Source organism: Mobula hypostoma, chromosome 16 (assembly GCF_963921235.1).
Source record: "Mobula hypostoma chromosome 16, sMobHyp1.1, whole genome shotgun sequence".
In the NCBI taxonomy this organism is placed as follows: Eukaryota; Metazoa; Chordata; class Chondrichthyes; order Myliobatiformes; family Myliobatidae; genus Mobula; species Mobula hypostoma.
Genome location: NC_086112.1, coordinates 46,486,602 through 46,500,769, shown reverse-complemented (window position 1 = coordinate 46,500,769; position 14,168 = coordinate 46,486,602). Strand labels below are relative to the sequence as shown.

Below are 14,168 nucleotides of genomic sequence, written 5' to 3'. Positions count from 1 at the left end.
ATGTATCACACAAAAAAAAAGTCAGTGCAGCACTCTGACAATTAAAAGAGAAACTCTAAATTGCTCAACGCTAAATTTTGTTCTGTAACTACTTTAAAGAAGTGGTTCAAAAGCAGATACGACCAAATGATAAGGCCCCCCTTCACCCTCAAGGTACAATAGATGGACCAGGGGACTGGAGCTTACCAATTCTCAAAATACAAGTAAAAAGCTCATTATAGTTCAGAAATTATCAAATTAATAATTAAAGTCCATCTGTCACTTTCCCCTTTAAAATGGACATCTTTAAGAAAGGACCCAAACTTTTCCTTCAGTGAAGCCAAAAACTTTTGATCATGCTCCAATTCTTTTATGAAGCTTTTTTGTCATGTATGTCTGATAGGCAAAAAGATAATTACACACCATCTGCCAGAGAACATTAAGATTGAGCATAATTAAACCAATGTCACTTCCAACATGTCAAACATACAATGTGCCAAAAGCTTGTTATGCACAACTCATAATGAAATATCAATCAGAACTCTAACTTGTGTTTTTTTTGTTTTGTACACTTGATACATTAATCAGGTTCTCAAGTAATTTTTAAATCAAAGTAAGAGAACATTTACGAGGTCAGTATGAATAATGTAATTCATACAGAGTTTCAGAAGGATTGTGACAAAATGTAAAGCCCAAATACAAATCTGAAGCTCGTGGAATAAGAGCAAGAGTGAGAGCGCTATAATGAAACTGGTTTATGGACACGAAACACAATTATGGAAAATAGAATTATTAAAAGTATAAGACAGTGATGTTTCTCAATGTTCAATTTTCAAAACACTACTTATGTTGACACAATATTTTGACACAACATAACACAGTATAGTACAATGCAGGCCCACAATGTTATGTTGACCTTTTAACCTACTCCAATCTAACCCTTCTCTGCCACATAGCCCTGTTTCCCTTTCATCTATGTGCTCCTTTCAAGGAGTCTCGTAAATGTCCTGAATGCATTTGCCACCACCATAGTATTTTTCAAATACTATGCTCAGAATTTTTTTATACATAAAGGAAAAATCAAATTTGACCCCAATTTATAAATAATTGGCCTTCATAAATTAATGGCTAGTTGTCAGAATTCATAAAGATGAAATAGTCATGTAACAAGGAATGTAGTTTATTTATTGATTTAAATGGATGTTCTCTAACCAGTTATTTCACATGTGAGAAATAAAAGTTTAAAAACAAATTTATTAACACCCCACCATCGACAACCTACAAATTGATCAAAGGTGAAATGTTACATGATTAATCTAAGCAAGGAAACAAATTTAAAACTAAGCTTCACCCCATCCATCCCCCCACCAACTGAAACACACTCGTCCTCCATGGTCACGTTTCATTTCGTATTGCTGTTTCACATATTGATACAACTGTTTGTTTAATTATAATAGTGCCAGTAACATTGTATTGTCTTATATAAACATGCACCTTGCACCTAATGTCAACCTATCAATCTCCAGGTCATGCTAATATTATTTTGTGACTGGATCATAAATGTACTATGTACTGTTTTTGTACCTTGGCCCCAGAGGAACAATGTTTTGTTTAGCTTAATTGCATAAACGTGTATGGTTGAATGACAATAAACTTGAACATACATGCCCATCTACCCCCAATCCTTCATCAGTTTTCTTAAAACGTTCAAAAGAGTGGTTTAGCCTTACACTTCAAATGAAAATTCAGTTGTTCCTTCTGTGTCATTAGGACGACGTTCTCGGAATACAACCCGCCGTTCCGATCTTTCCGTTTTCCTCTCAATATCCTGGTTTTCATTCTGTCCTCTGATTTCAGCCCTTTTTGGGCCTCTCTTCGGCCCTGATCAAACACAAGATTACACTGTTGAAAGTAGTCCTCCTGAAGTTTGTCACTTTCCAGTGATAAAAGCTAGGCACCTGAAACTAGAAACTATGCATCTAGATAAAAATAGGAATTGCTGAAAACATTTAACAGATGCAGGTACCAGGGGTTTCTCTTTCCAGTTATTTTCACTTTTCTTATCCCAGATCTCTAACTTGAATTTTCATGCATCCAAAATTCTTCTAAAAACATTTGTAATCCTGCTCCATAAAACTCTGTGCAAAGTTTTATGATAACCACTCAGATCAAGATGGAAAACCACCTTTAATATAATTCAATTATTAATTGTAGCTTTTATAAATTAAAGAGTTTTCCCTCCAAATACTTAAGGAAAATCCCAATAATATGTAACCTCCTATCAAAGTTAATTTCTTTTACTACTCAAGAAAGATAATGGGAGGCAGTTCATCAGAATAAATGTGCATTCCATTTTCTTTCATTTGCTGTCTGTTCCCTTAAGTAATCTACATCTTTCACCCTACTACTGAGTACAAATGCTTCTCAATTCTGTAGTGATTAACTTTTGAGTTTTTTTTCTTGCCACAAGTATCTGCCAACAAATCTTTCAGAAGTGATGTATACAGACTTCTAGAAAGCTTTTAATAACGTGCCACAGCAAAGCTGAAACACATGGCACAAAAAGGACACCCATAGCACTAATAAAAAGATAGCCAAGTACCAGACAACTGTGCTATGGTGGTTGTGTATTCAACTTGGGTCACATTATGGGAAAATTGTGAAGGTGTTAGGAAAGATAGAGTCAGAGTTATGAGCATATTTCCATGTTGCAATGCAACCATGCTGACCAAGTTGCCAAATTGAGTTAGTTCCACATCTCTCTAAACCAAGGGTTCCCAACCTGGGGTCTACAGACCCCTCATTTAATGGTAAGGCTCCATGGCATAAAAAAAGGATTGGGAAGCCCTGCTCTAAACCTTTCCTATCTATGTACCTGTCTAAATGTTTTTTTTTTTAAATATAAACATTGTAATTGTACTTGTTTCTACCACTTTCCCCAGCAGCTCATTCCATAAATCCCTGCCCTTTATGTGGAAAAAGTTGCCTCTCAGGTGCACTTTAAATCTTTCCCATGTCACCTTAAACCTGCAGCCCCTGGTTTTAGACCTCCCATCCTAGGAAAACCCTTACCACTCACCTTTATCGACAGGTCTCAAGAATTTGTAAACCTCGACATAGTCCCTTTTTAGCCATCTACATGCCAGAGAAGAAAGCCCCAGCCCGTCCAATCCTTCCTTTAACTCAAACTCTCAGTAACATCCTTATGTATCTTTTTTTGTACCTTTTCCAGCTGAAGAAAATCCTTCCTACAGAGAGGGAACCAGATGTGCATACACTCCAAATATGGTTTAACCGAAGTTTTCTGCCCTGACCAATGAAGTCGAGCACATCAAATACCTTTTTCACCATCCAATCCATCTGCATTATTATTTTCAGGAAATGATATACTGAGTCTCTCTGTTCTATAATACTCTGCAGGGTCCTGTTATTAACTATACACATCCTGCCCTGGTTTAACTTGTCAAGATGCAACACTGAGACAGAGTTAAATTCCATCTGCCATTCCTTGGCCCACTTTCCAAACTGATCTAGATCCTGTTGTAATCTTGGATAATCTTCACTGCCTACTATCTGTCATATTTAATGTCATTCACAACATATTAATCACACCACCTATACTCTCATCCAAACTGTTAACATAGGCGACAAACAATTTCCTCCCACAACATTCTTGGATACAGAGTCCAGCCCTGAGGATTTATCCACCTTCTGCATTTTAGGACCATCTGAACTTCCTCTTCGGTAATGTGGATCTGTTTCATGACAGCACTATTCCCTTCTTCAGATTCCCTACCTTCCCCAGCCACCTTTAAAATACAGATAAGAAAGTACCATTTATGACCTTGCCAAATGAATGTAGCTTCACACATAAATGACATTGATTCTTAAAGGACCCATTTTCTCCCTAGTAACTCTTCTGCTCTTAGCATATTTATAGAATCTATTGGGATTCTCCTTTTACTTATCTGCCAAAACTATCTCATGTCCCTTTTTTTGCTCTCCCAATTTCTGTTAATTTCTCAAGAGTCTGCAGAGATTCAGCAGGTCATCAAAAACCTTGGCAATCTTCTATACATGTGTGGTGGTAAGTGTGCTGACCAGCTACTTTGTGGCCTGTTATGCTTTTCAGTGGAAAATCCTACAAAAGGTAGTGGATTCAGCCCAGTACATCACGGGAAAAACCCTCCCAACCATTGAGCACATCTACATGAAATGTTGCTGTAGAAAAGCAGCATCCATCATCAAAGATCCTCACCACCCAGGCCATGTTCTTTTCTGGCTGCTGCCATCACATAGAAGGCACAATGCTTCAGGACTCACGCCAACAGGTTTAAAAACAGTTACTACCCCTCAACTATCAGGCTTTTGAACAAAAGGGGATAACTGCACTCATTCTATTTCTGGTGTTCCCACAACCAAAGGTCTCACTTTAAGGTCTATCTTGTTATTTCATGCTTGTTATTTATTGCTACTTATTTATATTTACATTTGCATAGTCTGTTGTTCATCGATCCTGTTTACAGTTACTATTCTATAGATCAGCCAAGTATGCCCACAGGAAAAAGAATCTTGGGGTCGTATGTAGTGATGCTCCTGCACTTTGATAACAAAATTTTGAAGTGTACTCCTAACTCATTTTTACACAAGGGATTCATTTGATCCCAGCTGTCTACAAACCACATTTCCTTCTTTTTCCTGATTAGTGCCTCAATATCCCTTGTCAACCAGGGTTCTCTAATCCTGCTAGCCTTGCCCTTCACCCTGACAGGAGCACGCTAACCATGAACTCTACGCAACTCTCACTTACCAAAACACTCTTTACCTACAGTCTTTCCCATTGGCCTATGCAAGTTCTGTCTAAAGCCTTCAAAATTAGTTTTGCTCCAATGTAGCCCAGTCATATTCTTTTTCATAGGTTAAAAAACTATAATAATGGTCATTAATCTCAAAGTGCTTTCCCACTAATATTTCAGTCACTTGCCTTGCCTCATTTCCAAATAGGAGTGTTGTCCCTCCGCCTCCCACTCTAGAAGAGTCATCTACATATTGCATGAGAAAACTTTCCTAGGCATAGTTCTGCTACATTCAAGCTCTTAGCACTACTACAGTTTCAGTCAGTATTATAAAGTTAAGTCACCTACTACTACAAACCTATTTTTATAACCATCTCCCTACATATTTGCTCCTCTAATTCCCACTGACTACCTTGGCAAGTAGGTGCTATAATATAAATCCCAAAGCAATTATCCACCTATTTTCATGTTCCACCCAGGAATTCTCCTAGGAAGATCCTCTCTAAAATAAATAAATAAACAAACAAAACTCCCCTTCCTCTTTCACACCAGCATCTGTACCCTAGAACATTAAATTGCTCAGCTATAATATTCCAGTCCCTGTACCTATACATACACAATTCATCTATCTTATCTGCCAAACTGCTTACAGTAAAATAAATTCAGTTTAGTCCCTCAGACTTCCCTCATTTCATGGTCTGCCTATAGAATTTGTTTTAGTTTATACGCATACAGTACCTCAACTATTTGATCCAGGAAAGGTTTACAAGAATGGTAACTGGATAAAGGATTACACTTTCAAGAGTCAAATGAGAAGTCAAATGTTACCTCACTACTTTTGCACTATTTAACATACGTATTCATACTGTAATTCATTGTTGCCATAAAGTCAAATTTCATGACAAATGCCAGTGCTATTAAACCAGATTCTGTTTCTGTACACTTTCCCTGTGACTGCATGGATTTCCTTTGGGTGCTCTGATTTTCTCCCACATTCTGAAGACCTACAATAGGGTTAAGGTTAGTAAATTGTCAGCATGCTATATTGATACTGAAAGTGTGGTGACCCTAGTGGGCTGCCCCCAGGATAATCCATGCTCATTTAATTTGACACAAAATGACACCTCTCACTGTATGTTTTGATGTCCATGTGGCAAATACAGCCAATTTTTAGCCTTTGCTAATCTTTATGATTCAATTAGTATTTTCTGATGCTTACCAGTATGGATTAGAACAGATGCATACACAACTTGAATTGGTATTATTAAAAGGAAGCTAAAATTATAATAACTTTTTGGGGGAAGACAGGCCACTAGCCCATCCATTATTGATAAATCTGAGAACTGCTGCCTGCAGATTAAACTGGCTAACATCTGATCTGAGCAACTCATTTTAACCATTAAATCATTCAAAACTTACACTAGAATTACCTAGATTTACAGTGTATGCACACAATTGAAAATGTTGATCGAACTTATCAAATTGAAATAAATGCATTATAAATCTTAAAGAATTACTTGGGAGCAAAGAAAAGTGAACAATTTGTCAAAAATATTTTCAAGTCCGAAAATCATATAGAAGAGTGCTTTAAAAGGAGTAAAGGAATTCCAGAGAATACAAGGGCAGTGAAATTTAGAGGCGAGGGCAAGATGAAAACAGTCCTCAGCTTTAAGAACTCCTTAGTGCACAAGTTGAAAGAAAAGTACTTCTGAGGAACAGAAACTACAGAAAAGACGAAGCACAAGTAAAGATGCTCAACGGGAAACATACAAGAGTCAGATAAAGGCCACATTTTCCAGTGTGCTGGTTTGAGCAAGAATGGTTATAGAAATCATTGCTAACCATGTTGGCTTCTGAAAGGGGCAAGGAGACACCACTTAGAGTCAAGTTTCCCCATGGTTCCTTTTCACCACATATGAAGTTCAGTTCCCAGCCTGATGTAATCCTGTAAATCCATTTGGCAAACAGGACTTGTCCTCATTTTCTTTTAACTTTCTCAAATTTATTTCTGCATTACAACAATTCAGATTCACCTCAAATTCAAACTACTCCACACAATTAAATAACTGGAAGGCAAGAGGATCAACCTGCATAAGCTATTAAAATTGAAAATCTGAAATAAAAGCAAAATGCTGGAACTTCCCACCAGTTCAGATTGTACCTACAGACAGTAACAAAATGAACATTTGTATTTATGTACTAAAATCAAAATTGCTGAAAATACTGTGAGAAGAGAAATGGTTAATGTTTCAGGTCAAACACCCTTTGTCAGAACCATAAAAGGAGAAAAATAGATTGTTAAGTTGCATCACAAACACGAGGAAATCTGCAGATGCTGGAATTTCAAGCAACACATATAAAAGTTGCTGGTGAACACAGCAGACCAGGCAACATCTCTAGGAAGAGGTACAGTTGACATTTCCGGCCGAGACCCTTTGCCCTGACTGCTGCGTTCACCAACAACTTTTATGTGCGTTGTTAAATTGCAGGACAGGTCTAATTTCTCCAATAGGGTGAGCATGGGGACAAACAAACAGGGCTACCTGGTCAAAGAATGAATGGAGGCAGTTCAGTAGAAATGCAGAAAAGGAAGACATACCCAGCAAGTCAGGCAGGGCATGTCCTCCACTTTCAGAGACAAAAAACAAGACAAACCAAGCTGAGCCATTATCACTGATGGATGACTAATACATGCAAAGAAATGTTATTTCTAGCTGTAGAATCCAAAACTGAATCTAGAAGGCTGCAGTATAAATCAAAGAGGATGAAATGCTGTTCCTCAATTTTACACGAAGCCTCTTCTCATGCAAAAGGCCAAGACTGACAGGGCAGAGTGGGATGGGGAACTAAAATGGCAGGCAATAGAAACCTCATGGTCACCCTTGCACTACACTATTTTGGAAGCAAATTGCTCTTCACCTGGATGGAGTGTCTGGGTACCTGTACAAGAGAAAGAAAGGTGGTAACAGAGCATCTGAACAGAAAAGAAGCCTTTAAAGAGGACTGAGTGTTGATAAAGATCACAGCACCAGAACATTCCCTTTAGAATGCTGAAATTAGAAATTATAAAATGATGATCCATTGAGTGAAAGGTAAAGGCACAGGATACCTACTCTTGTTGAGATGCAGAAAGGGAGATAGGAGAAACACACAAAAATCAAACCAATGTGGTTACAAGCCCTATCAACTGTGGTGGAGTGGAAACCACAGTTGAAAAAAATCTGACATGGAAAGTGGCCCTGTCAGAATAGATACAATGAAAAGATTGGTAAATACTAAATTTAAATGAAAAGTTCTTCATGAGAGCAGTAGCAGCTGAGAATCAGACTTACTGCTACAACTTCATACTAATTTTCCTTTAACTTGTCCAGTCATGATGAAAGCTCATTAACTCTTTCTTTGTCAGTGGATGCTGGATACTTTCAGCAGATTGGTCAGCAATTTCTATGTCCATGCATTTAGTTCACATTAGATCAAAAGAATTTCACCACAGATCTTTCATTTTATATTATCGTCCACATCAGTAGGTACTTAAACGCACAAGGTTTGATGAATTTATAAGTCTGTGTCTCATGAAATTTAGAATACGAACTCAGGTAGGAGTTTTCTTGATCTTTTACATCCCAATATAGGCAAGAAAGTGAATTTGCTCTTCCCAAGTACAGTTTTAAGCTCCATGTCCAACTCCTCAGTAAAATATTGAGCATGAAGAATAAAGATACACCCAGTTTCAATTGCTCTTCTCTGCTGACTTGACAGTTTTGACTATTTAGTAAAATCATGCTGCTGCAAACATTCAAAACAAAAGAGCAGTTTGAGAGAAAGGTGTCGTCAAATACTCAGTGATGGGGCAAGTGAAGTTGAATGAAGTTATCCCCACTGGTTCAAGAGCCTGATGGTTGAGTGGCAATAACTGTCCCTGAACCTGGTAGTGAGGGCTCTGAGGCTCTTGTGCCTTCTTCCTGATGGCAGCAGCAAGAAGAGAGCATGATCTTAATGGTGGAGGTTCCTGACGATGGATGCTGCTTTCCTGCAACAGTATTCTATGTAGATGTGCTCAATGTGGGGAGGACTTTACCCATGATGGACTGGGCCTGATCCATTACTGTTTATAGTATTTTCCATTCAAAGGCACTGGTACCTCCATACCAGGCTGCGATGCTACCTGTCAATATATTCTCCACCACACATCTGTGGAAGTTTGTCGAAGTATTAGATGTCATGCCAAATCTTTACAAACTTCTAAGGAAGTAGGGACAATGTCATGCTTTCTTTGTAATTGCACTTACGTACTGGACCCCAGACTGGTCCTCCGAAATTAAAACACTGAGGGATTTAAAGTTGTGACCCTCTCCACCTTTGATCCCCCAATGAGGACTGGCTTATGTATCTCTGGTTTCCTCCTCCTGAAGTTAATAATCAGCTCCTTGGTCTTGCTGGCATTGAGTGAGAGGTTGTTGTTGTGGCACCACTCAGCCAGATTTCCAATGTCCCTCCTATATGGTGATTCATAACCATCTTTGATTCGGCCAACAACAGTGGTGTCGTTCGCAACCTTCAATTATGGCACTGAAGCTGTGCTGAGCGTCATAAGTATAAAGTGAGTAGAGCAGGGGGCTAAGCACACAGTCTTGTGGTGCACCTGGGCTGACAGAGATTGTGGAAGAGAGGTTATTACCAATCCAAACTGACTGGGGTCGCATGTGAGGAAATTGTGGATCCAACTGCACTACGCAGTATTGAGGACAAGGTTTTGAAACATTGATTAGTTTTGAGGGGATGATAGTATTGAATGCAGATGCAGTTGATAAAGAGCATCCCGATACATGCATCTTTGCTGTCCAGATGTTCCAGGACCAAAATTTAAATATCCTTTTATTTTCATTCCACCAATTGACAACCAAAGATAGAATACAAAGGATTCTTTGGACGTGAAATATTAATTCCATTTCACTTTCCACACATACTGCCTGATCTGCTAAGTTTCCATTCTTATTCCTCATTTTCAGCATCTACAGTTTTGTGTGTTTTCCTACCACAAGGAGAGAGAGTGTAATAATTCTGTGGCATCCCACAGGAATCTCCCTTAGTCACTTCAAGTGCATCAAATTCTCACCAGTCCAACTGCCATGCTCTGAAGCTCCACATCTTCACATAGGTCCAACACTGTAGCCTTAGCAAGAGTCCATTTGCAGAACGTGACTGAAGACTGGCTCAACAACCTCCAGTGTAAAATGCCACATATCAGTCTGCTGACTGTGGCAATCTCACCAGTTCAAAAAGGCAATAATCATACAGTGCCTAAGAGCAGAGTGAGCTGCCTCAATGACCATCACCCAGTTTCACTCCCATCTATTACAATGAAGTGTTTTGACGATTATGGCCAGAATCAACTCCTGCTGAAGCAAGGATCTGGATCCGCTGCAATGTGCCATTGCCATAGTAGGTCGACAGCAAATGAAATCTCACCGGCTCTCCACTCAGCTTTGGATCAGCTGGACAATGGCAATACCTACGTCAGGCTGCTGTTTATTGATTGCAGCTCGCCACTGAATACAATCATACCCTCAATTCTGTTCAACAAGCTCCAAAACCTAGGCCTCTGTACTTCCCTCTGCAACTGGATCCTTGACTTGCTCACCAGGACACCACAGTTGGTGCAGATTGGCAGTAACATCACATCCTCAGTGACACAATCGATACTGGCACAACTCAAGGATGCGTGCTTAGTCCACTGTTCTACTTTCTATACCCACGACTGTGTGGCTTGGCACAGATCAAACACCATCTTTAAATTTGCTGATGACAACTATTTTTGGCAGAATTTCAGATAGTAACAAGGCATACAGGCATGAGATAGATCAGCTGGTTGAGTCATATTACAACAGCAACCTTGAACTGAACGCTAAGACCAAGGAATTGATTGTGGACTTCAGGAAGGGGGAAAAAAAAAATAAATCGCGGGAACACATACCAGTCCTCATTGAGTGATCAGCAGTGGAAAGGGTGAGCAGTTTCTAGTTCCTGGGTATCATCTCCGAAGATCTATCCTGGGTCTAACATAATGATACAACTTCAAAGCAGGCACTACAGTGACAACATTTCATTAGGAGTTTGAGGAGATTCTGTATGTCACCAAAGACTAACATTTTTTTTAATAACAGATGTACTGTGGAGATAATTTTAACTGGTTGCATCACTGTCTGATATGGAGGAAAAGCTGCAGAAGGCCTTTATTAATTGAAGTATTGAGTATAAGAGCTGGAATGTTATGATGAGGTTGTATAAGGCATTGGTGAGGCCGAATCTGGAGTATTCTGTTCAGTTTTGGTCATCAAATTACAGGAAGGATATAAATAAGGTTGAAAGAGTGCAGAGAAGGTTTACAAGGATGTTGCCGGGACTTGAGAAACTCAGTTACAGAGAAAGGTTGAATAGGTTAGGACTTTATTCCCTGGAGCATAGAAGAATGAGGGGAGATTTGATAGAGGTATATAAAATTATGATGGGTATAGATAGAGTGAATGCAAGCAGGCTTTTTCCACTGAGGCAAGGGGAGAAAAAAACCAGAGGACGTGGGTTAAGGGTGAGGGGGGACAAGTTTAAAGGGAACATTGGGGGGGCTTCTTCACACAGAGAGTGGTGGGAATATGGAATGAGCTGCCAGACGAGGTGGTAAATGCGGGTTCTTTTTTAACATTTAAAAAATAAATTGGACAGATACATGGATGGGAGGTGTATGGAGGGATATGGTCCGTGTGCAAGTCAATGGGACTAGGCAGAAAATGGTTCGGCACAGCCAAGAAGGGCCAAAAGGCCTATTTCTGTGCTGTAGTTTCTATGGTTTAAGGTTGTAAACTCATCCAGCTCTATCAAGGGCACTAGCCTCCCCAGCATCAACGACATCTTCAAAAGGCTATGCCTCAAGAAGGTAGCATCCATTATTAAGGGACCCCTCCACCGCCCCCCCCCCCACCATCCAGAACATGCCCTCTTCTCATTGCAACTATCAAGGAAGAGGTACAGGAGCCTGAAGACATACACAATAGCTTCTTCCATTCTGCCATCAGATTTCTGAATAGACAATGTATACTATCTCACTAGTTCTACTCTCTTTTTGCACTACTTAATTACATATATATTTCTTATTGTAATTTATAGTTTTTAAATTATTTTCTACGGCAATGTACTGCTGCCGCAAAACAACAAATTTCACGATATATGCCAGTGATATAAAACCCGATTCATCCGGTGCGATATTGTTTAAATAAGGCAACACCAGCCAGTGCCATCCCAAGTTCTCCACAACACATAACAGCGACTAAATTAAATGACCCCGGCCCTTTCTCATTCCAAACTCACCTGACACCTAAAAGAAAAGCCAAGCCATCCATGTTCACCTTCCACCCCCCAGCACAGCAAGCTCACGGGCCACCCCAGGCACAATTTCACTCTTCACCACCCAAACAGCTAGCCTACATCGGCCAAGCAGGCCACAGGGACCACACCCCCCCACACACCCAGAGACCACATAGACCACACAACCCAACAGACCTTCTCGTCGCTGTCCGCCGCCCACCGACACGTTCTCACCGCCGCCAAGCCTGATGCCACCGCCACCCCCGGCGGTCGAAGCCGCGGAGCCGAAGCCGGCCTCGCTGCCCGCAGGGATTTTCCGAGCCTTCTGCGACTCCCTTCTGCCGGATTTAGCCGCACCGGCGGAGGCCCCCGGCCCCGCAGCCGAAGCCGGGCCGCCGGAGGAAGGTGAAGAGCCAGCGGCTCTTCCTCCAGCTCCAGCCCTACTCCTTCGGCCGCCGCCTCCCTCCTCCTTCTTCTTCCGCTGCTTCTTCTCCTCGGCCTCCCGCAGGATATCGAACGGGTCCGACTCATCGTCCAGCAGGTGGTTGAAGCGGTTGGTGACGGCGCAGCCGAAAGTCTCCTGCATGGCGGCAGCGGCGCAGGCTTGGGGCATTCCTTTCATAACCAAACGGCCAGATCCCACACCAAACGCGACTCCAAACCACGGCCCTTTAAGTCAACAGCTATGCTGAATGATTAAGCGGTGTTCGGGCAGCCCCCAAGCGGGTGTCTGCCTCTGGAGCTCCTCCTTCCGCCTGGCGCTGCACGTCCCACTCGCTAATATGGCGCCTTCATTCACTCTCTCCCCTCCCGGCTCGGCGGTTCACACAGCAGCCCAGCACCCACTGGCCGCTATCAATCTGGAAGCAAACTCTTCATGTGGTGTTTCCAGTTCGAATTCTTAAGCAAAGACAGTCTCTAATTTTATTTCCACTCTATCCCATTAATATATATTGAATCTGGAAGTGCTATCATATTGAACCAGATTCCATCCCAGTATCATTAATATGCACTTGTGAAAACACAGATATATGTCAGCGGGTGAGGATTTATTAAATGTTATTTTTTTTGGTCAGGTCTTTCAAACGGTTCCTGATGTGCTGAGCAAGAAGTGAATTATTGTTACCTGGCAAATTAAATGATCAGTTTATACACAGAAGAATGCCACCAAGGCAAATCGGTCGAATGATCAAGTGAGAGTATTACCAATTAAATAAAGATCACTCAACAGTGTATTATAATATGCAAAAACTACTTTACATTGATGAATAACTCCTGACAATTACTACCTGGATATGGAAATTTACTTCATTTTATTGCTTTTTATAAAGAATAATGAGATCCTGGGGTGATTACAAAATGGCATCAATATTAAGGGACTCAGATTAATTTATAAACTGAGTGAATATCCCAAGTGGTCTATAATTACTTTTATCTCAATTCTCTGAAAAGTATATTTCAAGAAATCATTTTAATTTGAGTATCACTATCAGTAATCATGTGTAGTAATAGTCAACATACAATGGTGTCACACATGGGAAGTCATGTTGGTGACAGGCATAATCATTTAACCAGAAATTTTCAATTATTACAGTTGTATTTTTCTCAGTTGTACTTGACTTGGATTCGTCAGTGTTTAAAAACATACAGTGATCTGGTTTGAATAAAATACTAAAGCACAGGTGTGGAGAAAGTTTGTTTTGGTGAAGGATCAAGTCTGAAGTTGCATGAGTTGTTGGAGTTATCTAATAGTTGGGGTGGAGGTGAACAAAAAGTTCTTTTTCACACATCTACAGAGTCTCTGTATTTTCACTGCGTGAGGATCCTCCCACTATTGTGGTTTCTTCCCACATCCCAAAGATGAGCAGGTTGGTAAGTCAATCGACTACTATAAATTGCCCCTAGCATGTCAGTGAGTGCTACAATCTGAGGGGAGTTGCTGAAATTGTGGGGAGAATTAAATGGGATTAGTGTAAGTGGGTGCTTCATATTCAGTGCAGACTCACTGTGTGGAAGAACATGTTTCCACGCTGA

General features: G+C 40.4%; 1 protein-coding gene across 2 annotated transcripts in view; it reads right to left on the bottom strand.

Moving 5' to 3' along the window:
• Nucleotides 1-12,922, bottom strand: part of LOC134357378 (intracellular hyaluronan-binding protein 4.S-like) — a 52,534-nt gene extending 39,612 nt beyond the window's left edge. Inside the window, exons 1-2 of one of the 2 annotated variants that reach the window (XM_063068877.1) lie at nt 12,330-12,922; nt 1,710-1,860 (exon numbers count right to left, since the gene is read on the bottom strand). In XM_063068877.1, the coding sequence (XP_062924947.1) occupies nt 1,710-1,860; nt 12,330-12,756 (578 nt within the window). In that variant the 5' untranslated portion in view covers nt 12,757-12,922. The remainder of the gene's footprint in view (nt 1-1,709; nt 1,861-12,329) is intronic. The other variant, XM_063068876.1, reaches the window with a different exon arrangement.
• Between the last annotated feature and the right edge of the window lie 1,246 nt (nt 12,923-14,168).